We start from the raw sequence: 26,039 nt of genomic DNA, 5'->3' as shown, positions 1-26,039 counted from the left end.
TCTGATGAAGGTGGAAGGAAAGCTTTTTCATTCAAAGAGGATGGGACAGCAGAGGGGAAACTGATATCCCATCTGAGGCTTCTGGGTCTTACAGGGATCCTTTTCATGTTCCTAAATCGGTACAAGGGGGGTGGGGTAGGGTGCCAAATCAGGCTCATCAGTCACTGCGTGCATCTGAGCTGGAAAACATTTAACCCTGAGCTGCAAATCATTTAATCATGCTGACTCAGCAGAGACCAAAACTTGTGCACCCTTGGGATCCAGGAATTCCCAACATGATATGATAATGCATTTCACAGCGTGAACTCCAGATCTCCAGGACCCAGGCTAAGGGAAAGAGATGGCAGGGAATCTACCTTCTCCTGAAGTTTTATCCTTCCTTCCAAATGCACTGAAATCGAGGGATCCCCAAAGGCAGCTCCCACTTCCTGGCCCCCCACCCCCATGTATCTTTTCCTTTCTGTTTGCACCATTAGGTCAGGAGGTTAATGAAAATGCACTCTAAAATTATAAGGAGGATAAAGCCAGGCATGAATATTAGATTTCCACTGGAGTCTGAATATTCCATCTGGACATTATTAAGAAAACCCCATTTGCCTCAGAATCTTACAGTTCTGTCCACATTTGCTTGGATAGGTCTGAGGGGCTTAGGAATTTGATAACTGCTAATTGCCTACCTTGGAAACAAAATTAGGATGCAGGTCAGATCCCAGCTCAGAAGGGAAGTGTTGCAAGCTTTCTGTGGAGTTAAATAATGTGTCAGGAGAATGTTGCATTTGGGACCAAACAAGAGCTAGGATTTGTATTCTTCATCTTCTAGCACACATATATTTTTCAATCCCTCCCCTCCTTTTTCTTTCTCTTCTTCATCTTTTCATTTTTCTTTCTCCTTTATAGAATCCTCTCATCCTTAAGAATGGACCTGTAAATATACAGAATTTCCTCCAGTCACTTAAAAATATCGTCTTATTTCTCGAGGGCCTCGATCCCTATTGAAGGACATAGTTCATGGCACCAAACAGCCATTCTTAGAAAGTTGCTTTTACAGTAAATATTACAAAGCGACGCTTAGATCGAAGGATGATACTTGACATTAACATCTCGACTCTGCTCGCTCCTTCTGAAGGAATGGCTCCAGTGAAAGTAAATTGCTGTTGAAGACAAACCAACTGGAAAAGACACTTGCGCTCCCCCCCTCTTTTTTGTCTCGAAGTTTTCACAATGGCTTTAAAGGAAATGCGAATTAATCATTTGTTTTGACCCAAGAGCAGGAGAACTTATTTTGAAGACTTAAACAGGCAACACAAATGTAAACAGAAATCTGGGACTCCCAAATGCTAAGGCTGGAAGGAGTCAGTCTGAAAACAACAATTCTACTCAGCGTTTATTTTCATTTGAAGATCGTGGAAATCATATATAAATCACGGACAATAGGAGTTCTTCTTGCCTGGCAATTGTCCACAGGACTCTGTTAACCTCCAAGTACAGATACAGCATTTTTAAATCGAAAGACAGGGCAATATGGCAGTTAATCAGCAACGGATACTGTCAACTACAAGAGATACAAAGTTCTGTCATATAAATTAATTGCCATTACAAAAAGGCAACTGCTTTAGCTAAGAAGGTACAAAAACTGGTAACTTCCATAAATATAACAAGAAGCTAAGTGAAGAAGTACAGAACAGACTGTTTTTCCTATACAACATTTGAATATGCAAACTAAGACACCTGTGGCACTTTACAAGGAAGTAGGAACACGACACAGACACATGCCCACCCCCCACCCCCCCCCACGTCCCGTCATGGAGCCCCCCTCCCTTCCCCCCCATGTGGATCTCCAAAACACGGCACATTCTAGGGTTACAAGGACAGGATGCTGCACGGAAGCAGCAAGCCGGCGAGCTCTGAACTGCTAGACAAAGAAGGAGCCTTATTGACAGTTGTAAAGCATTAGGCGTCAGACAGAAACTTGTCAAAAACAGCTGTTGTTGGGTACTGATTGATAATGTTTTCATTCTGACGGCTGAGACACTGCAGACAGTCGTGGGTCTGAGGAGAAGCCCATCCCTGGCGCACACATGAACACACACACAGACAACGGGAAGTCATTTAACAGATGGCTTAGGAGCACTCAGCCACGGTATCTTAAAAAGACAACATTCTAGATTTAATGAACTTGCAGAGAGAGCAATGCCTAATAATCATTTATTTTTCATAAAAGAGGTGCACAACAGGACAAAATAAAAGCAGAAATTGTGTGAGTGGTCATCAGAATAAAACTTTTGTGCTGCTCATAGATTACACAATGCTAAAAATATTCAAGGACGTTGTAGACAAAAATCGAATGTGAATCTTTTTTGATCCATTGCATTAAAAAAAAAAAAGCTTAAAAGAAGGGTTCGATGTTTCAAAGGTAATGATTTCATTAAGATCCACTTACCAGATTAAACCACAAAAGCTATATTTGAATGACATACATTATCTGGAGAATGGCAAGGTATTACATCATATCACCCTGTAATATAGTGCGAGTCTGCAGCATTTGGGAATTAGTCTATGCTACCTAAAAATTACAAACATGTTTTTATTGCTCAGGTGAAGGGAGCAGTTTTCTATCATTTGGGCACTTGGTATTTAAGTGGCCAAAAATCTACAAAATGTGCCAAAGAGTATTTCATCCGTTAACCTCAACATCCATAGATTAGTTCTGATTTAGAAAAGGTCAAATGTGCCAAAACTTAGTAAAACTGTACATTGATCTCTGCATAATTTTATCATTTAAATTAAGTGGAAAAAAAATTAGTTCCAAAGACTGAATCTAGGCCCTAAAATTATTTATTTGCCGCAGCCCCAGCACATGTTTAAGGGTACGTTGAAACCCCTGAAAATAGGGGTTTATAATAGAAATACTGATAGACCTTTAATTACTAGATGGAGACATTAACAGACTCCATTAGACTGTATTAGCACTTACTGAATGAATGTACAGATGATTCTGCCTTTGTCATCTCTTGTCAACCCCACGCGAGCTTAAACACTAGCCAGCTTCAGTTGGCTGTTTTTTAAAAAAATTTTCACTTAAAAAATTATTTCCTCTATTTCAATCAGACATAAGAGTTTTAGAAAAAGGCTTTAAGAAACCTATTATGTTGCAGCTTGACTTTATGTTGGGTAATTTTTCTATTAAAAAATATTGGAGGACTTGATGAAATAGTAATCAGTGACAGGTGCATTGTGTCTGAATTTCTTCTGACTGTTCTCAAAAACTAAAACAATGTCTTTGCTCTGAAAAAGGGGATTGAAGGAGACTTCAGATATAATGATAATAAAAAAAAAAAAAACCCATTAGGCATCTTGCCTTTAAGATCTTCAAAGTCAATTTACTATGGCAGGATATTTCTTTCTGATAAGGTAATTAATTGAAGTTTTTGGTGCTCATTTTTCTTCCATAATCTGTAAGGCCCATATACAAAAAACAAAACAAAACAAACAAAAACAAAAACAAAAAAAACTTAAAAATAAAATAACATGAAAGAAAACCCCCAAGAGATCTTGTAGACGAGATACTTATTACGTGGAGCCCCAGTCACACAGCACTCCACCCCAAGGCCAGGGTAAATGAGCCCAGGTTCTCAGTCGCCCTGAGTCCTCCATCAGGGATTCGATTTCCTTGAGCCACGAATGCCATCCATTTGAGCACAGAGAAGAGAAGAGACGCTTAGAACAACAGAAGGAAGAGACATGCGGTGAAAATAATTAGTGGTAAACAGAGAATAAATTCTCTCTCAGTAGTGTGTACTTGACGTTAATGCCGATGATAATTCACCTGATTTACAGAATATTCACTTTTATAGAGAGATAAGAGTCTGAGATAACTGGAAGAAAACAGATACTGAAGCCATTACAGTCTGGATACCAAAATAAAATTAAAATGCAAAACTAACATGATAGGTTCAAGGCCTTGTGAGAACCCAATTTCCTCGCCAGATCTCACATTCTTCCACCTTCAAGGTCTTTTTCTTCTAACAAATTTATCAGCCGAGAGAAGCTGTCTTTCAGTGCATCCATGTCATCCAGGGAGCAGGGCTGCAGAATCCAGCGTTTGCCACGTGCAAGTGGTTCAAGTTCAAAATATTTTTTGACCTTAATTGAGGGGGGAAAGAGAAATATGTTAATAATTATATCAAAACCCTTCTCATATTGAAATTTTTTACGGAATGAAATAGATAATAAAGTTATATGAATAGGGATGTCTAGGACTTTGTAGAATCCCATCCACAGCTTTGGTTATAATGTGGGTTATATGTTGTAACCCAGAGTGTTTTCTTTAGGGGTGAATGACCTGCTTGCAAGCCACCATTCTACCCATTCACTTAACGGCATGGGAGGTCTGATGAAGTCTAGGAAAGAATTATATGTATTATGGCACTGGGCAAAATATGTTGCAGATGTCAAAAAGTTACAACTCAATTAAAATAACTCTAGTAGAGTAGCTTTAGCGATATCACCTTGCTAACTTAGATTGGTAATGGCTGACAGCATGTACAGTATCAATTACATAAGACAATTATTTGGACCATCAAACACACACGTGCACACGCAAATACAATTTAAATAATTTTTTCTCTCTCTCCCTTAAATTTCTGGTATCTCCTTTTTCTTTTTTTTTTTTTTTTATTTTTGTCTTTGTTGTTGTTGTTGTTGCTATTTCTTGGGCTGCTCCCGCAGCATATGGAGGTTCCCAGGCTAGGGGTCGAATCGGAGCTGTAGCCACCGGCCTACGCCAGAGCCACAGCAAAGCGGGATCCGAGCTGCGTCTGTGACCTACACCACAGCTCACGGCAACGCCGGATCCTTAACCCATTGAGCAAGGCCAGGGATCGAACCTGCAACCTCATGGTTCCTAGTCGGATTCGTTAACCACTGCGCCACGACGGGAACTCCCTGGCATCTCTTTTGGAGATGAAAAAGCCATAAGTGGCTTTTTAGGAAAGAGGAAAGAAAAGAAATATATAGCATATGCATATATATATATATATATATATATATATATACATATATACACTTTATATAAATATGTATACCTAAATAAAGTCTCCTAGCAGTTTTTTTCTTTCAGTTCTGACTCTATGGAGGAAAAAGTCAAGACCTCATAACTGGTATGTGGGGTGGAACACTTGCTACCTTAAAAACTCGTCTGATTAATAAACAGTCACAAGTCACTCTTAGCATGTACTGGGCTAGGATACTGACTAAAAGCATCCAGAATTATCAGCTCCTGGCTGAGAATAAATATCAAAGTATTATGAAGTATTGATGATTTTCAGAAGTACTGATGATCTTCTCCAAAAGGGTATGATAAAGTACAAAGTTCATGAAGCTACACACACACACACACACACACACACACACACACACACACACACACTGCATCACACAAGAATAAGACATTGTATTTAAAGCCCAACTTGGTTTGCGTAATATCAAATACAGTGAGTAGCAACATCAGAAAAGGTATTGTTCAAAGACATTCTTGGTCAACAAACTGTATTAAATCCCATGTGCCATGGAGAATTCCAAGGTCTTACCTTAGTCCATACCTGATCCAAAAAAAAAAAAAGGGGTCGCAATCTTCTGCCATGTCCAAATGTGGTTTCATTTTGCCTTTATCATCACAAGCACCAGACTAATGTTAACAGCAGAGACACACCATTCAAAATGGTATTAATATGTGTATACCTTTTTTTCTGTCTTTTTAGGGCCGCACCCTCGGCATATGGAGGTTCCCCGGCTAGGGGTCAAATTGGAGCTGCAGCTGACAGCCTATGCCACAGCCACGCTGCATCTAAGCCACGTCTGTGACCTACACCACAGCTCATGGCAATGCTGTATCCTTCACCCACTAAGGGAGGCCAGGGATCAAACTTGAGTCCTCATGGATGCTAGTCAGATTCGTTTCCGCTGAGTCATGATGGGAACTCCATGTGTACACATTTTTAATGTGAGCAAGAAGATATAAATAACACTAAGTTTTAACGGTAATTTAGGAACCACAAATATGCTCACATTTTACGGTCCATGTGTGTCCCCAAAGTCCTCCTAGAGATGCCTGCAAATTCATAATAAATACTATTACTATTTTCAAAAAGAAAAAGAAAGAAGCCTTTAAGAATGGAAGAACTCTCATTAATTCTGATTCTGGGAGTTCCCGTCATGGCGTAGTGGTTAACGATCCGACTAGGAACCATGAGGTTGCGGGTTTGATCCCTGCCCTTGCTCAGTGGGTTAACGATCCGGCATTGCTGTGAGCTATGGTGTAGGTCACAGACGCGGCTTGGATCCTGCTTTGCTGTGGCTCTGGAGTAGGCTGGCAGCTACAGCTCCGATTCGACCCCTAGCCTGGGAACCTCCATATGCTGCGGGAGAGGCCCAAGAAATGGCAAAAAGACAAAGACAAAAACAAAACAAAACAAAAAACAAACAAACAAAAAACTCCGATTCTGAAGAGTAGTGGAAAGCTCATTTATAGATCAGAAAACGGGTACACAGCTTCAGAACAATTTTTGGCCAAAGTATTTTACAAATCATGTTGTTAAGAGGACTTTTATGGAAAACGTAAACTCCATTCGTTTTAGTCTGTTTTCTTTAGGGCACTGAAATGACTGACTTCCAAGAGAATCTGGAATTGCTTGTGCAACAACCAGTACCAGGGACCAACCCTGTGCCACCCTTGGAGCCACGGGCCAACAGGGGCGAGAGCTAGCAGGGGCGACGGGTAGAGAACTGTCTTTTTAGGGCCACACCCATGGCATACGGAGGGTCCCAGGCTAGGGGTCTACAGCTTGAAAGAGGAGTTGGCTGCTCTCAAGAGTTTAAAATCAGAGATGTTAGTCTCTGATTCTGTCACAAAGAGAGGCTCAGACTGTACCACTGAATGCAAAACTGGGGAACCCTATTTTACTAGAATGTTGTGTGGTATTTGATCAGTAATGTCTCCCATCGTTCCTGTTGTGGCTCAGTGGGTTAAGAACCTGACTAGTATTCACGAGGAAAAGGGTTCAATCTCTGGTCTCCCTCAGTGTGTTAGGGATCCAGCGTTGCTGTAAGCTGTGGTATAGGCTCAGATCCTGTGTTGCTGTGGCTGTGGCTCTGATTCAGCTCCTAGCCTGGGAACTTTCAGAGGCTGCAGGCATGGCCCTAAAAAGAAAAACAGTAAAAAAAATTTTTTTTTAATTTTAAAAATTAAAAAATAAAAAGAACCCCACAACATGACCAAAAAAAAAAAAAAAAAAAAAAGCTCCCATCAAGAGAGGATAGAATGCCACATGCATTATCTGATCTGGTACCCGAAGGAAATTGTACCCTTGTCACATTTTATAAACTCAAACCTAAAAGGACAGCATTTTAAGTATTGCTAAAATGGTGGAAAGAAGTATAATAATATTAAAATAAAGAATAACACAGTAAGCGTATATTATTAACACTTCTTCCTCCAAATGGTTCATGTAAAAATTCACAATATTCATCCTAGTAGCACAGCAACAGCTAATTTAAAAACAATGTTAGACTTAAATGATCACAAAATACCTTAACCTGTGACATTTTGCAATATGGACCAGACACAACAGCACAAGAAGGATTTTAGCTATGCATCAGGTTGGTTTCTAAGCAACTGAAAATATAGTCTATGACATAGGCACACTTAGAAGATAATAAAGATGTCCAAAGGCAGTTTTGTTTCAGAAGTTGTTCCTGCTGAGTATTAAACATAAGAAGGAAACAGAGGCTTCAATTACAGGGTGGTCTCCAGATGAAGGAGCCTACTGGTGCTAAGCTGACAAATAAGCTGGGTAATCTGAGATTTTTCAGATCCGTAACTTAAGTGGGTATCTAATTCTGCCATATTCACCCTACTGGTCTCCAAAGAACTCCACACTATGTGACACTTATAATATCAATTTTAAAACAAGTTTGGCATTCCAAGGATATTCAAGTACAATCAGTGACTGACTGTGTCTGCTGGTGTAACAGCTTTCCACCACGAGAGTTTCATGTTTCTAAAACAAAGAGCACAATACAAGAGACAGGAAGATGGAGACGAGGTTCTGACTTGAACTTCTTTTCCCCCCTTTGGCCACACCCATGGCATGCGGAAGTTTGCAGGTTCATGCAGAGATGGAACCTGCGCCACAGCAGAGACATGAGCCACTGAAGCGACAACGCCAGATCTTTAACCCACTGAGCCATCAGGGAACTCTAAACATTTTTCTATAGGATAACATTTTTGTTTTCTTATATTAACCCAATGTTCACCTTTTACCAGCCCCCTGCCATGACTATAATAAAAATTACCCATAGTCACATTTGACCTGTCCATAATTGCTGTTTCTGTCCTTCTATACTCTGATGTATAATTTTAAAGAAAGGTGTTTAAGTTTGACCAACATAAATCATATACTTACACTGGATATTGTTTTTAAGGTTAAAGAAAAGCTGTCTATGATGCAAGGGTCTATTTTTTATGATGGAGAACATTTTTTTAAAGGTTATTTTCTAATCAGGATAAACATTTTAGAAAAAAACTCAAGAGAAAATGAACCTAAGTTGTTTGACTACTTTATCAGCGGCTTAAATGTCGTGGCTAACTGGAAACTGCTGGAATCAGGAGCTGGTGGTTGTTTCACATTGGCTTCTGGAGATGGCACTTGGGGGAGTGACATCAGGATACAGCTGCCTGGCAACCTGTGATCATCTAGCTATTTTCGGAATGGCCACAGACAGTGGGCATATGTCAGTGCCACCCTAGAGATAGGAAAACAAAGCCACCATAAGTTGCCAGCCTATTTTAGCTATGTCATCAGAGCCCTTTCTTTACTCACACAACTGTGGTGTGATTTGCATTACTGCATTCCATTATTCACACGTCCCATTGACTGTAAAGTCCTAATATAACAGAGACAAATCGGCACCATCTCCTTGTTGCTAATGTTTGTAGCAGCTGTTAAACCCGTGAGACATTACACAGCCCAGGAGACCCACTCATTGGGTAGGAGCTGTCCATTATGTTTCCTTGAGTAGAGAAATAACCAAATCATTCCTTCCTACTTATAGGACCTCTACTGAGATTATAATGATACAGGTTTCCCTATCTTGGCCTTACCTGACATTCAAAAATTTTATTTTTAATTCCTGCAAACCTGTTGTGCCTAAATTTCTAGTAGTCATTGTAGTTTCTAAACCTGTTGTGCCTAAATTTCTAGTAGTCATTGTAGTTTCTAAACTACAATGATAGGTCTTTAACTTTTTAAAAACCTGCAGATCTCATTTTATTTATAATGATAAGCTGCTTGTTTTTTTTTTTTCTATTTTTATAATTAAGCCATCTAGTAGTATGTGGCCAGAATTGGCCTCATTTTCTTTTAAACACCTTTGGGAAGCAGATCATAGAACAGTCCACAAGGGGTTATTTAGTGTTTTCATGTTACATAGAGTTGCTTTGTAAGCTTACATATTTATAAACAGTGCTTTGACCCACACGAATGTGTGGTAAGGTATTAAAAAGAGAGGGTGTGTCACATCTCTCTAGGATGCATGGGACTGTGCTCTGCACCCTAGACTATGTCACCCCTAGTTCTGGTGAATGCAACGCATTAGCACCAGCCAGGCACTGCTATTACTAAAAGCACCCTGCCCTCTTCCACGTCCAGAATACCACCTCAGCTGATCCTGTCCCTGTTGATGCAGGTGTCTCTTGCCTTGTCTGGGGCTATTAGCTTATTTTTCCAAACATTCATCACTAGAGACAGAAGCTGGATATTTTCTCCCAGATCCCCATCAACACACAACACATATATTCCCTTGGCAAAAATCCTGCAAATTATAATGAAGCTCTCTTAAGCTTGGGGGTGGCTGTGGTGGAATGAGAATCGGTATAAGGAGCTTTGGAAATCTCCATCCTGAAAGCTGGCTTCCCAGAGCTTCCTTCATTCAACCATCACTTCTTTTTTTTCTTTGGCCATGCCCTCGATATACAGAAGTTCCTGGGACTAGGGATCGAACCCATGTCACAGCAGCGAGCCGATGCAGGGATAACGCTAGATCCTTAACCCACTGAACCGCAAGAGAAATGCTCAACCATTACTTCGTGAACAAGCCTGGCAAGCGTGCTCTCATGAGCTACCTGTGCCAGCTCCCTTGCCAATATATGGGGTTCCATGGAGTAGAGAGAATACTGTAAAATCGAAATAAAACAGAAGCAATAAACTTGACAAAGCATTGATCCTCATCATTTGTATTATGAGATTACAAGGCCCCTTTTCCTGGCTCTTTAATGGCCACAAAAGACTGTTTAATACGGTACAGTTTACGAAAGGCTTTTTCACTCACTTATAGCACTCTGACTATACTTCACCTGGAAGTAAGAAAAGCAACTGATTCAAATAAAGAGGAATATGATTAGTTAGAATAATTCTGAAGGCATGTAAGTTAATTTGAGTAAGAAATATTTTGGGTAAAGATTGTGAAAAGAAAATTTAGGAATAAGGCACCTTCTTTCTTCATCTCTTGATAAGGAATTCAGGTCTCTTTGGGTCTAGGTTGACAACTTTGGCTCCTTGCAACCAAGAGTGACAGGTCAACAGATAAGACTGACAGTAGAGACTACAGGGTGAGGCTCATCAACAAAATTCAGAAATCCAGGAAAAACAGCAATTGTGGATTTGATGGATAGCAGGGGAAGCTGGAGAATGACATAAGGGAACAAGACAGTTAATTATCTCGAACCCAGTGGATTCATATTGGTTTGTCACAATGTGTCCCACTGAATAGTTTGTATTTTTTTAAAAGAACTATAATAATAATGCTTTTTTGAGATGGGTTTATATTAGTTCTTAACTCTTTGATAAAAGTATGGTCTTGGGGGGAGGGATAAATTAGGAGTTTGGGATTAACAGATACACAATACTATAATATAAAATAGATTAAAAAAACACAAGGACTTAGTATATAGCACAGGGAACTATATTCAATATCTTATAGTAGACTACAACGGAAAAGAATCTGAAAAAGAATAGGTATATATGTTTAACTGGATCACTTTGCTGTATAGTTAAAACTAACACAGATTGTAAATCAACTATAGTTCAAATTATTTAAAAGAGTACCATCTGGAGTTCCTGTCATGGCTCAGCGGTTAATGAACCTGACTAGTTTCCATGAGGATGCGGGTTTGATCCCTGGCCTTGCTCAGTGAGTTAAGGATCTGGTGTTGCCATGAGCTGTGGTATAGGTCACAGATTTGGCTCGGATCCCACTTGGTGTAGGCTGTCCGTTGCAGCTCCGATTTGACCCCTAGCCTGGGAACCTCCATATGCTGCAAGTGTGACCCTAAAAAGCAAAAAAAAAAAAAAAAAAAAGGACTATATGGATGATACATTTACCCCAGGGCTCCCAATAAAAAGATGCTAGGAGAGTCTGAATGGACTGCAATACTGTAGGGTATTGCCCATGACTATTAAAAAGTGAGCAGGACCTTCCTCAGCTATACCATAGCTCCTTACTGTAATGTACCTATTGTGTGAACCTATCATACCTATTGTATGAACACGTCACACTGGGGGAAAAACATTCGTATTGAAAGAGTGACTCTGTGCCCCCCTTTCCAATTCTAGACACAAAGATGTCAAATCATCCTGTCAAGAAATCAGCCCTGGTTTGGAGTATTTACACCATGGAAATCTGCAAGAGAAACACATCAGAATTTTTTCTTTCTAGAGGACTGGTTGTTAAATGCTTACCAGCACATCACTAAGTCTAGGCATCTTGCTTGTATGTTTTCGAGGGGGCCCTCTAGCTAGCTGTCTTGATTAACGTGGTAACCTTCAACAAAGTCAGAGAGAACTTTGCCCACACTCTGGCTCCAGGACAGGGTCTGGAGATAAAGTAGCTGGGCATCATTAAGATTCTTCCGAGTGCATTCTTGGCAGCTTGTTCAAAGAAAGGTTAGTCTAGAGAGAGCAGTACCAGCTGTTCCCCTTTTCATTGTACTACTTGCAGGATTTTGAAATCCTTAGAAAGGTACTAAAAATGTCATTAAAGGCAGAAATACCTAATACTAGTAAAGCCAATTTGCCACAGTCCCAAAGATACTACAACATCGAATAGACATATATATATATTTTTTACTGAATACTAATAGAGCCCAGAAAATGACAACTCGATGTTAACCAATATGACAATATTACTTTGGGGTGTGTATTTATAATGAACGATTGCTTTCAAGAACACTAGGTGTAATATAAATGTGTAGTCCTGATAAGACGGCTTGTTTCTTAAGCAAAGTGCAGCCTGTCTGACCTTGGAATAATTAAAAACCAGACAAATGACTTCAGGTTATGACCTGTGATTGAGCCTCACCCTTATTAGAAGTCTTCTTGCCCAGGCGGTAACCTCTGACGTGCAGAGAATGCTATATGTTGTGACAATAATTATCTAGAAACCCAGCCTGCCACTGCACAGGAGGATTTGGCATGCTCCAGGAGAGCCAAATGAAATGACCCCATTTGCTTTGGTAGTGAGATTTAGGATCTGAAAAGCATTCCTATTTTTGCTTAATTTGCTAACCTGGAAAGACAGAAGAGATAACATTTATTTTCTGTTTTTGATCTACTTGGGGTATCTGTGTGTGTGTGTGTGTGTGTGTGTGTGTGTGTGTGTATGAGATTCTCTTAACCCCAAAGCTTGCCTAGCAGACAGTCACTGTGAAAGGCACATATTTAGGTACAGATGCTTCCTGTTTTCAGGGCTCAATGAGATACACCCAGTATCCCCATGTGCACCCACTCCTCTCCTCTACCTGGCCCTTGGCAGCCGGATTCCTGCACATGGGCCTTTGCTCCAACCTTGCTTTCAACCTCTGATGCCTCCATCCACAGGTGGAAAGGATGGTCTATTGAGACCCAGCAGATGTCCTCCTATCATCTCAAGGGGAAGCCTGCATGTTACAGAGGAAACTTTTAAAAGTCAAAGTGACCCTAGTCACAGTAGCCACAGTTGGTTGCCTCCTTGGCACCTAGGCACTATAAATTCCCTGTAAATAAAGTTTTATTGGAACACGGTCACACTTACTCACTTATTTACGGCTACTTTCACGCTGCCATGGCAAAGTTGAGTCATGGTGGCAAAGATAGTATGTCCTGCAAAGCCTAGAATAGTTACTATTTGGCTCTTCATAGAAAAAAAAAAAAATTGCCTAGCCTGTGCCTAAACCATCCTGCAGCTCCCTGCTTTGTCCAGCAGGGGCACAAGGAGTGTTGACAGGGCCTCAGCGTGACATGGTTTGTCAGCCCTCTCTTTTCTTGTGAGTGTAAGTGGCTCACACTTTAGGGGGATGGAGAAGTTGGCTTTTCCAACCTGGACAGGCTCCATGTAAAATTTCAGATTTTTTTTTTTTCTTTTTAGGGCTGCACCACAGCGTATAGAAGCTTCCAGGCTAGGGGTCAAACTGGAGCCACAGCAACACCAGATCTGAGCCTCATCTGAGACCCATACCGTAACTCACAGCAACGTTAGATCCTTAACGCACTGAGTGCTACTAGTTGGGTTTATACCCGCTGAGCCACGACGGGAACTCCAGATTTCAGATGTTTTTGATTGTGGTCTAAGAGGCAGAAGGGTCATCTCTCAGCAAAGTTCTGGTTTTTTCCCTCTCTGTGTTTTGCCTGGGTTTCTTTCACATGGGGATATCCTACAGACCTCAAGAACTCCAGGTTCCAGGCGAACCTGTCAGTTTGAGGTTTCTGGTGTCCTTAAGGATGGCTTTTAGTGCACAGAAATACTAGTTATTGTTACTCTGCAGTTTTAAAAGGGAATATACAATTTATTAAGCTTACAGTATCCAGAAACTAGAAGCCTAGTTTTTCCTGAAGCTATCGCATTCAACTTAAAAATCTTATTACTTGGGGTTCTCACGGTGGTACAACGGGTAAAGAATCTGACTGCAGTGGCTTGGGTTGCTGTGCAGGTGTGGGTTTGATCCCTGGTCCGGCAAAATGGGTTAAAGGATCTGGCATTGCTGCAGCTGCAGTGTAGATCGCGGCTGTGGCTTGGGTTCAATCCCTGGCCCGGAAACTTCCATATGCCACAGGTGAGGCCATAAAAAATGTCTTAATACTCTATTTATACGTATGTTAAATTTTAGCAAATATGCTCAGGGGGTTGACTACTGTGTAGTCCCATTTATAATTAGTTAACCACTCAAATATTTCAAAACTCCATTTATAAATTTAATAACTTGATTTTCTCTTCAAGCAATTAGACTAATAATCAAAGCATCCTCGAGTAGTTAAGAATTGTTTCTTTTCCAGTAAGAATTCTTATGCAAGATTAACTAAAATCTAATACCTATCTACATACGAGGCCAATTCTGATTGCTTACACAATTCAAGTTAAATCGAGTCTGCTTTCTTTTATTTAGCATGATGTTTTCAAGGTTTACCATGTGTGGCATGAATCAGTACTTCATTTCTATTTATTGCTGAATAATGTTATATTTTATGGGTATGCTATATTTTGTTTATCCATGTTCATCAGTTGATGGACATTTGAGCTATTTCTACTTTTTGGCAAATATAAATTCACTTACATGAGCCATTTCTTTTTCAACAAGGCATTATCAGTGATTACTACATAAATTAAGGGGTTAAGATACCAAGACTCATTGCGGATAAAGCATCTCTACGAGTCTATGGTGAACTCCATTTTCACCCAAAATCGCGAGGAAAACACCGATTGGATGACTATTCTCTAAATGTTGCATGTGTATGAGTCCTTGGTTCCTTGAGAGCACAATGAAAAAAATTACTTTGTATTCTCTATTGGACCCAGACAATGCTAGACATAGTATACTCCGTACAATGAAACTATAAATGAAAAGGGCAGCAAAATATGTAGTAAATTTCATCCCACATTAAAATGTTAGAAAAGGAGGGAAAGGGAATATTGGAGAGAAGTTACTACTCTTCACAATTAATTAGGCCAAGTTTCGTACAGGAGGTAGGATTTCACGAACAGTCTCAAACCTTAGGCCTAACTGGTTTAAAATCTATTATATACATATGCCTAGAGGCAGCTGCAATGAATTCTTTTGCAAACAGAAAAGTAAACAGCCTATCCTGGAAAAGTACCACTCCAGAAATCCCAAGACCCATAGGACACTTAGGTTTTGAGCGATTCCTTTAATCTAGGTCCAAATAAAGCAACTAATTCTTATCTCAGAGAATGGAAAGCATTGACATATGCAAAAATAGAAGCATCGGTACACTTGTCTTTGCATGCAGGTGCAGGCACCAGCCTTTTCAATAACATCTATAACATAGCCATTAATTACAGAGGCAGCCAGCTTCCAACAGCTCACCATTTTCTCTCTCTCTTTTCTCGCCTTCTTTTATTCCACTCTTTCAAAACAGCATTCATTTTGGATACCAAGCACTTACAGGGTGTTACCCTTGATTCTGTATCCTCCATGTTTGAGGCAATACTCAGTGATGATTTACCTTTATTTCAAGAAGGCAAATAATGTAAGTAGGGAGAAATCTATGTCAAACTTGCTCCTGCAAGAGAATATGGTTGTGTAAAAAGTCCTACTTATATGTACAAGAGCCAGTCAAGTATGGACTAGACAGGAAGGACAGTTAATGAGTGAAAGCCCCAAACACATCAGAGACAGCCAATTAGCTTGTCTGAAACACAGACTTGTAAAGCTATCAGTAACTTATAAAATGGTCTGCTACACACGAGTAAAATGTTGTTTAAATGGCTTGCTTAACTAGATGCATTCACCATGAAATTGATTCTTTTAAGGTTATTTTTTTTTAACTTAATACTCATTAACTGTGCATACTGAAATGGCTGAGTGGGTGGGAGGGCGGGCAGATATCCTGGTACTGTGAAGTGCATGTTGGAGATAGGAATTCCATAGTTTATGAGGTGAAGAGGTATTGGGAAAAAACCCTCATCAATTCCCACCCATTGTGTCTGCCTCAGTAATTGAAATGGATCAGCACAATCAGATGATTCCTCCTCTGCCCTCCTAAATGCTTAGACTGGGTCTGGGAGATATGCTCGGAGGCCCTTCCAATCTGAGAATTTTGTGGGATGGAACTGCACTGTTTTCCACCACAGCCTCTGATTCCTCAAAATGGCATGAGAGAGAGAAGACCTTGAGCCTGGTATATTTCAAATCCGACATTTGCCTCAGAGTGAACATCAAATTTTGTCTCCCAAAGACTGACTTTACAAAAACATTTGAGGTAACCTGATGTTAACTGACACATAAATGACATATCACTATCTTATTTCTTTCTTTGAATTCTCCTTTAAAAAAACTATTGTTTGTTTGTTTATTTTTGTCTTTTGTCCTTTTAGGGCCCCACCCTTGGCATATGGATGTTCCCAGGCTAGGGGTCTAATCGGAGCTGTTGCTCCCGGCCTATGCCATAGCCACAGCAACGCCAGATCCGAGTCTGCAACCTACACCACAGCTCATGGCAATGCCGGATCCTTAACCCACTGAGAGGCCAGGGATTGGACCTGCAACCTCATGGTTCCTAGTCGGATTCGCTTCTGCTGTGCCACGACGAGAACTCCACTACTGTATATTTAAAAACCAGTTTCTGGAGTTCCCGTTGTGGCTCAGCAGAAACAAAGCTGACTAGGAACCATGAGGACACAGGTTTGGTCCCTGGTCTTGTTCAGTGGGTTAAGGATGTGGCGTTGCTGTGAGCTGTGGTGTAGGCTGCAGACATGGCTGGGATCTGGAATTGCTGTGACTGTGGGGTAAGCCACTGGCTACAGCTCCAATTCAGCTCCTACCCTGGGAACTTCCACATGCCACCACGGGTACGGCCCCAAAAAGACAAAAAAAAAAAAAACAAAAACAAAAACAAAAAAACAAAACCAAAAAAAAAAAACTCGGTTTCTGGCCGTGCCTTCTATTCAGCTTTTTTCTGTTATATCCATGCCATAAATATACTTCAGTCAGGAGTTCCCACTGTGGCTCAGCAGGTTACAAGCCCAACATAGTTTCCATGAGGAGGCGGGTTTGATCCCTGGCCTCGATCAGTGGGTTGAGGATCTGGTGTTACCACAAGCTGCGGCAAAGGTGGCAGACTGGATTGGATTCTGCGTTGCTGTGGTTGTGGTGTAGGCTGGCAGCTGCAGCTCCAATTTGACCCCTAGCCTGGGAATTTTTATATGTCATGGGTATGGCCCTAAAAAGCAGGAAGGAAGGAAGGGAGAAAGAAAATATATCTCAGTCAACTGCTTCCTGGTCAGACAACCAGGAAGACATGGTTTGATTTTGCAGGGCGTAACTCTTCTTCCTGCTTACTCAATATTGGTATCCCTGGTGAGCTTCAACACACCACTATCAGTTGGCCAACTCAAAGGATTCTTTGACTCAACAAAATATTAGGAAAAAAACATGTTTATACAATGGTTAAGACAAAAAGATCTTTAAAATATAGTTGCTATGTTCAAGTTTATTTGGCTTTTATAATGGCCTCTGTGTCCTCTATCTCCATCTCACAGGTGTGAGGTGAAAGAAAGCAACAGCAATAGGAACAAATCAAAATATTAATATATGGAACCCAAATAAACATGTTTGATATTGGCCTCACTATGGTACTATGGCAGCCTGCTGTCCTAACAACGACAACATTTAGATGTTGGAGTGGATTCAAATTCTTGGGCCTTAAACAGGAGACAAACATGGCAAGCCACGCATTGCTCAGCCGCCAATGGAGGGTGCCAATGGCCCTCTCCAGATGCTGAGATATTCAAGGGATGTTCCTGTCAGCAGTTTGTCCTCTGGCTCCAGCAAGGAGCCACCATGGAAACACTGGGAGGAAAAGGAAAAACAGGAAGGCGTGGAGAGATAAGGGGAAAAGGCAGAAAAAGCCGACAGCCACCTCAATAACACATCTGAGCAAGGGGAACAGGTGACAAATGGCCTTGCAACAAACTGCCATGTTGTTAGGCGAGGGGAGAGAATTTTTTTTCCTGCTGGCAATATAGTCAGGAGCCTAATATCCTGGCAGTTGAGAAACACGAGCTTGGAAAGACGCTTGCAGGCAGCCTGAGGAAAGAAAAGCTGAGTGGTAATCTGTCCTGAGAATTTTAGCCAAAAATGCCCCACAAAGGACTAGTTGAACTCAAAATAAAGCCTGTGAAAGACAAGTCTGGAGAACATTACAATCAGACATAAAGACGAAGTTTCAAAAAGCCATTGAGTGGATTTACTACAACATGGTTAGTGTGGCTGTGGGTCCTAGCTGTCATCCAGGACTAGTTCAAACTACTGGTTCTCAGCAGGGGAGAAGCAACAATGCAACTACGCCCCCCCAGGGGACACCTGGCAGTGTCTGGAGATATTTCTGGTTGTCACAACTGATGGAGGAGGGGATGCTAGTAGGTAGCAGGCCAGATGCTGCCAAACATCCTACAATGCACAGGACAGCTGACCTCCCACCAGCAGAGAAGTTATCTAGCCCTCAATGTCAATGATGCTGAGGCTGAAGAACTCTACCTTGAACTGATATTTTTAAGACAACACCCAAAGAACAAAAGCCCTGTTAATGATTCAACCATGGTTTATCAGTACAAACTGTCAGGCGCCCTCCCTGCAATCAGGAGATTTAGCAGCTGGATTGGAAGCTGGATCAAACGCTACCTTGCAGAGGGGCACCAAAGGGCCATAGAACCTACTCTCTGCCTTTTCTTCTTGTTCGAAGAAGAAATTCACCAGATCTTAGTGGGACACTGGCCTGAAACAAGTGCTGGAAGGAAACAGCCACATTTCTCTCATTCTGCATATTCACTGTTTCGAGCTCTAGGGGATACAAAGGTGCACGTCACAAGCCTCAGGCTTCATGGAGCTCACTTAGCAGTGGAAGTAACTGACAGTAAGTAAATATGGAAGAACTAAGTAAAGTTAGGTAAAAATAAGTGCTATGAAGGAAAAGAAGGCAGGACAGCAATAATAACATTAGCCATGTAACTGATCCCAAAGAGGGACTAAGGTATGATATGAGTTAGACATTAAGTAGTTACAGGTGAAGACAAATCTTTAGCTGATTTCAAACCAAAATTTCATATACTTACAGTAAAAAACCTCTCTATCTTTTTTAGCTGTGTTTGTGGCACGTGGAATTTTCCAGGCCAGGGATCAAACCTGCACCACAGCAGTGACCTAAGCCGCTGCAGTGACAATGCCAGATCCTTTACCATTAGGCCACCAGGGAACTCTCAGTAAAAACTCTTTGGATTAACTGTCACTTAATTGTCTAGGATTGGCTGACTCTTCATTGCCCTGATACTAGACAAGGATTGATGCTGTGGACACAGTAAAGACCACATCGGGAGGATACAACACCTGAAGCTTGAAGCTCATGACTGATAGCCTGCCTTTTGGACTTCTGCTCACTTCTTTTTTTTTTTTTTTTTTTGGGCAGGGGGGTGCCACACTCATGGCATATGGAAGTTCCCACACTAGGAGTCAAATCAGACCTGTAGGTGCCAGCCTATGCCGCAGCCACTGCAGCACCAGATCCCAGCTGTGTCTGTGATCTATGCCACAGCTTGAGGCAATGCTGGATCTTTAACCCTTTGAGCAAGGCCAGGGATTGAACCTGCATCCTCGTGGATACTAGACAGGTTTGTTACCGCTGGGCCACAACAAGAACTCCATGTCTACTCACTTCTGCTCCTGAGCTGTTTCATGATTCTCATTAAGGCAGTCAGATCTGTTATTATCATTAGATAGCTTTACTACACGTGACACCAATGCATAAAACACGAACTTGCAAAGAGAATTTCTACAAAAACTAATGTAGAAATCAATGAAAGTAAGTCACCGAAAACAAACTGCTGTGGAATTAGATTTAGGTAAGATGGCTCTAAAGGATTGGGAGGGAAAGGGGCAGATGGCTTCCCAAGTGTTTTTAACTATGGTTCTACTTTAAAGAAGGAGGAGCAGAAAATCATAGGTAATGGCTGTGTTTTATGCAAGAAATATAATACAGAACCCTGATCAGTGGCCACATACTCAGAGAAAAGGCCTTGGCCCAATATCAAAAGATTAGTGTCATTTGCATGTTTTACACTCAAAGTCATTTAGGGCATGCATTTTATTTATTTTTTTAATGACAAGACACTTTAACCAATTAACTGTTCAACTATCAGTTCAAATCAGGCTTCAAACTCTACATTTCAAATCACACTTTTTATTCTGTCTGAATCAAAAGCTTTCTCAGAGGGGAAGTCATTAACACCCATTTCAGTCTGAAGTAAAGAGTGTTACATAAAATCATATCCACCGTCAGAATCGATATTAGAGTCTATCACCTCAAATCCTCTTGTGAAAGAAAGTATAAATAAATAAAATTAAAATACTCAACTCCATACTCATCTACCCACATACCCACACCCCTTCAGTCTCCTGCAGAAACAGTTTTATCTGTGAAAGTGAATTATAGTTAAAGCTGGATACCTAATTATTACATAGAATATTCTTTAAAAAAATAAACATTGAGGGTTGGATCAAGATGGTACAGTAAGAAGTCACAGAGCTTATTTCTTGCCCCATGAACATAACAAAAATATATCTACATGTTGAACGATTCTCACTGAAAACTATCGAAAAAACTGGCAGAAGGACTCCTATTTAATTAAGGCTGTAAGAAAGATATACACATAATCCGGTAGGGTCTATGCCCCTGGGAGGGAGCTTAGAGGAAGAAGGAGGTTACATGGATTGACACCTGCCCTGGAGAGTGAGTCACAGATTGGGTGCCCCAATCCTGGGGTCCTATGTGGAAACATGTGCATGCTGGCTTGCCCCTGGGGAGAGGCCTGCTCTAGGCTGCTGGCTTTCCCATGACTGCCTTGCTGTGCGCCCCAGCCCCAGCTAAGCCAATACTCTGTTCTCTCTCACTCTATGTCATAGCATGGCACTGGATCTGGGGTGGGCAAGATGGTATAGAAGACTCAACTGTGGGATACAGAGGCATTGGGGTCCTGGGGCAGAGCCTGGGTGGGATGGTGGTGGCCACCTCTGGTGCTTACTTAAGAAGTGTCACAGAAGCAGCCCAGATCTCTGTTGACACCACTCCACTACAGCTCATTGCCCAGTACATGGCAAAGAGTCCAGGTGGACCCGAACTTCTCCTGGAGCGATTCCACAATGGGGTGGGAGGGAGAGTGGGAGGGGGCAGTGGAGTCTAGGACAGTGATCGGCTGTGAGAAACAAAGGGGACTTGCATCTAAAGATCATCAGAGTAGAGTCACTGATGCCTGCAGAGACAGTTCATCAGACCTCTATCTATAACTGACATGGGCCCCACTTGCTTCAGCACTCCCCCTATCTGGGGCAAAGGTCCCAGTGTGGGGAGGTAGGAAAACAAACACTTAAAGGGAACAGAGCCAGTCTGGGCCTGACCCTTAGGGCTTCTGCTCCAGCAACTTGAGATAGACTCTGGCCCCAACAGGGTAGTGACAGCCACTGCACAGGGGGGAAGTCTCACCCCATGCCTGGCATCAGCTCTTGTCCCTCCATTCCACCTCCTACCAAGGTGATAGCTGCCAGCATCCTGAGGAAAGATGTGACTTGCCTCCACATCAAATCCAGCTCTCTCATCAAAGGCACTGGGCATAGGCAGTCAGTATAGGAATGTTCCCACATAAGATCACCCCTTCAAAACTGTAATAGGGTGACTGTTTCACCTAAATTCATAGAGGCAGAGAAAATTAAGCAAATTAAGTGAAAAGGCAGAAGAACTACTCAAAAGAAAGCAGGAGAAAATCCTGAAAAAATAAATCATAAAACAGAAATGAACAATTTGCCAGGTAAGGAATTCAAAGCATGCATAATAAAAATGTTCACCGAATCAGGGAAAATAATTGATGTATACAGTGAATACTTTAACAAAGGACTTCAAAATATAAAAAAGGGGTTCCGAAGAAGATGAACCTCAGAAGATCTTCACCAAGGCATATCATAATTAAAATTGTAAAACGCAAAGATAGAGAATTTTAATGGCAGCAAGAGAAAAACAAAGAATTATTTAAAAGGGAAACCCATAAGGGTATGAGCTGATTTCTCTGTTAAAACTTTGTAGGCAGAAGGGAGTGGTAAGATATATTCAAAGTGCTGAAAGCGAAAAACCTGCAACCTGGGACACTCTATCCAGTAAGAGTATCATTTGGAACAGAGGGAAAGATAAAGAGGTAAAGAATATGTCAGAGGAACAAAAATTGAAAGAGTTCATCAATATTAAACCTTCCCTAAAAGAGATGTTAAAGGGTCTTCTCTAAGTAGAAAATAAGAAAGAATATAGGAAAGGGAAAATTCCACTAGGAAAGGCAAATATATAGTATATATGGTTAGGGCTGAGGATCAACCATTTAAGCCACTATGAATATTAAAAGACAAAAAATTATAAAAGCAAGTATAACTACAATAGACAGTTAAGTATGAAGATGTAAAATACGACATCAAAAGTACAAAATGTCAGAGGGGGAGTAAAAATTATAGATCTGTTAAAATGTGTTTGAATTTAAATGTCTACCAGTTTAAAACAGGTAGATATAGGTCAGCATATATGAAACTCCAATAACCACAAATCAAAAATCTACAATAGACACAGAAACTAAAAAGAAAGGGACACAAACATACTACTACAGAGAAATCATCAAATCACAAGGGAAGAAACAAAATGAAGAGAGAAGAACTACAAAAACAACTACAAAAACAAGTAATAAAATGGCAATAAGTAACTATCTGTCAATAATTAAATGTCAATGAACTAAATAGCCCAACCAAAAGACAAAGGCTAGCTCTTTAGTTTAAAAAACATGGCCCCTCAATATGTGGCCTACATCTTTAGTTCACTTGTGTGGATAAAGACATATAAGCTGAGAGTGAGGAGATGGAAAAAAGATATTTTGGAGCTCCCGTTGCAGTGCAGGGGAAACTAATCTGACTAGTATCTGTGAGGATGCAGGTTTGATCCCTGGCCTTGCTTGCTGGATTAAGGATCCAGCATTGTTGTGAGCTGTGGTGTAGGCTGCAGACATAGCTCGGATCTGGTGTTGCTGTGGCTGTGGTACAGGCTGGTGGCAACAGCTCGAATTGGACTCCTAGCCCGGGAACCTCCAAAAGCCACTAGTGCGGCCCTAAAAAGACAAAAAGATATTTCATGCAAATGGGAACAACAAGAAAGTGGGGTTAGCCATACTCATATCAGACAAAACAGACTTTAAAATAAAGCCCATAACAAGAGAAAAAGAAGGGCATTTTATAAGGACAAAGAGCGCAATATAAGGAAAGGATATTGTACTCAACATACATATACCAATACAGGAGTACCTAAATATATAAATCAAATACAAACAGACAAAAAGGGAGAAATTGACAATAATACAATAATAGTCAGGAATTTTAACACCCCACTTAACCTGATAGACAGATCATCCAGACAGAAAACCAACAGTGGTCTTAAATGACACAACAGACCAGCTGTACTTAATAGATATCTATTAGCATTATAATCCCAAACAGCAGAATATACATTCTTTTCAAGTGTACATGAAATGTTCTACAAGATAGATTACATGTTAGGTCACAAAATAAGTTCTGGTAAATTGAAGAGGAGAGAAATTATATCAAGCTTTTTTTTTTTTTTTTTTTTGCTTTTTAGGGCCGCACCCTCAGCATGTGGAAGTTCCTATGCTAGGGGTTGAGTTGGAGCTATAACTGCTGGACTACACCCCTACACGCCGGATCCTTAACCCACTGAGTAAGGCCAGGGATTGAACCTGCATCCTTGTGGTTCCTAGGCAGGTTTGTTAACCACTGAGCTGTGAAGGGAACTCCCAAGCATTTTTTTTTTTTTTTAACCACAATGGCATGAAACTAGAAATCAATTACAGAAAGAAAAATGAAAAAATAATAAATGTGGAGATTTAAAAAAACCCCAATAGGCCAATGAAGTAATCAAAGCATAAGTCAGAAGATACCTCATAACAAGTGAAGTGAAAACACAACCTATCAAAATCTATAGAGTGCTGCAAAAGAAGTTCTAACAGGGAAGTTTATAGCAATACAGGCCTTTCTAAAGAAATAAGAAAAAAATCTCATAAACAACCTAACCCACCACCTAACGGAATTAAAAAACAAAAACAAAAACAACAACAACAAAAAAACCAAAGCCCAAAGTCAGCAGGAGGAAGGAAATAATAGGGATCAGAGAGGAAATACATAAAATAGAGATTAAAAAAATAGAAAATATCAGTGAATCCAAGAGCTGATTTTTTTGGAGAAAAATAAACACATAACTGGTAAACTTTTAGCCAGGTTCACCATAAAAAAAGAGAGAGGACCCAAATCAATAAAATAAGAAATGAAAGAGGAGAAATAACAACTGATATCACAGAGATACAAAAAGTCATAACGGAATACTGTGAACAGTTTTATGTCAATAAATTATACAACCAAGAAGAAATGGACAAATTGCTAGAAACATACAACCTGCCAAGACTTTAATTAAGAAGAAACAATTTTATTTTTTTGCTTTTTAGGGCCGCACCCACGGCACATGGAGGTTCCCAGGTTAGGGGTCTAATCGGGGCTGCAGCTGCTGGCCTACGCCACAGCCAGAGCAATGGTAGATCTAAGTTGTGTCTGTGACCTACACCACAGCTCATGGCAATGCTGGATCCTTCACCCAATGAGCGAGGCCAGGGACTGAACCCACATCCTCATGGATCCTAGTCAGGTTTGTTAAATGCTAAGCCATGATGGGAACTCTCAGAAATTCATTATATGAGGCAACCATTACCCTGATACCAAAACAGACACTGCAAAAACAAACAAAATTACAGGCCAATATATCTTTGATGAATATCAAAGCAAAAATTCTCAAAATATTAGCACAATGAATCCAATAATATATAAAAATGATCATATACTATGATCAAGTTGGATTTATTCTAGGGATCCAATAATGGTTCAGTATTTACAAATCAACCAGTGTGACACAATACATTAAAAAAGTAAAGATGAAACTCACATGATCATCTCAACAGAAGCAGAAGAAAAAAAAAAGACAAAATTGAACATCCAGTCATGATAAAAACTCTCATCAAAGTGGGTATAGGAGAACACATCTCAACATACTAAAGGTCATTTATGACAAACCCACAGCTAATATTATACTCAATGATGAAAAGCCAAAAGTCTTTCCTTTAAGTTCAGGAACAGGACAAGGATGCCCACTCTTGCCATTTCTATTTAACACAGTACTGGAATTTTTTTCCATAGCAATAAGACAAGAAAAATAAGTAAAAGGCAACCAAATTGGAAAAGAAGAAGTAAAACTGCCACTATTTGCAGATGCCATGGTACTTTATACAGAAAAGCCAAGTCTCTACCCCAAAACTATTAGAACCAATAAATGAATTTGGCAAAGTTACAGGATACAAGACTGACATACAGATATCTATTGCTTTTGTATACACAATAATGAACTATCTGAAAGAGAAAATTAAAAAAAATATCCCATTTAAAATCACATCAAAAGAGGAGTTCCCTTGTCGTGTACTAGGTTAAGGAACTGACAGTGTCACTGCTGTGGCACAAGTTTGATCCCTGAACTGGGAACTTCCACATGCTGTGGGTGTGGCCAAAAAAAAAAATCACATCAAAAGAATACCTAGGAATAAACTTAACCAAGGAGGTGAAAGACCTATACCCTGAAAACTATAAAACATTGATGAAGGAAATCAAAGATGAAACAATGAAATGGAGAGATATTCCCTGTTCTTGGATTGGAAGAATTAATATTGTTAAAATGGCCATACTACCCAAAGCAATCTACAGATTTAATGTAACCCCTATCAAAATACCCATGACATTTTTTTTAAAGAACTAGAATAATTCCAAAATTATATGAAACCACAGAAGGCTCAGAAATGTTAAAGCAATC

The 26,039-nt window shown here is 40.4% G+C and overlaps 1 protein-coding gene across 2 annotated transcripts in view; it reads right to left on the bottom strand.

The window, feature by feature from the left end:
* Positions 1-1,816: 1,816 nt before the first annotated feature.
* Positions 1,817-26,039, bottom strand: part of ARL15 (ADP ribosylation factor like GTPase 15) — a 446,735-nt gene continuing 422,512 nt past the window's right edge. For both annotated transcript variants that reach the window (XM_047762220.1, XM_047762299.1), the window contains one exon: positions 1,817-4,143. In XM_047762220.1, coding sequence (XP_047618176.1) covers positions 3,991-4,143 — 153 coding nt within the window. In that variant the 3' untranslated portion in view covers positions 1,817-3,990. The remainder of the gene's footprint in view (positions 4,144-26,039) is intronic.

This window comes from Phacochoerus africanus, chromosome 1 (assembly GCF_016906955.1).
Source record: "Phacochoerus africanus isolate WHEZ1 chromosome 1, ROS_Pafr_v1, whole genome shotgun sequence".
Taxonomy (NCBI): domain Eukaryota; kingdom Metazoa; phylum Chordata; class Mammalia; order Artiodactyla; family Suidae; genus Phacochoerus; species Phacochoerus africanus.
Note: the sequence above shows the minus strand (reverse complement) of the source record. Positions and strands in the feature narration are given on the sequence as shown.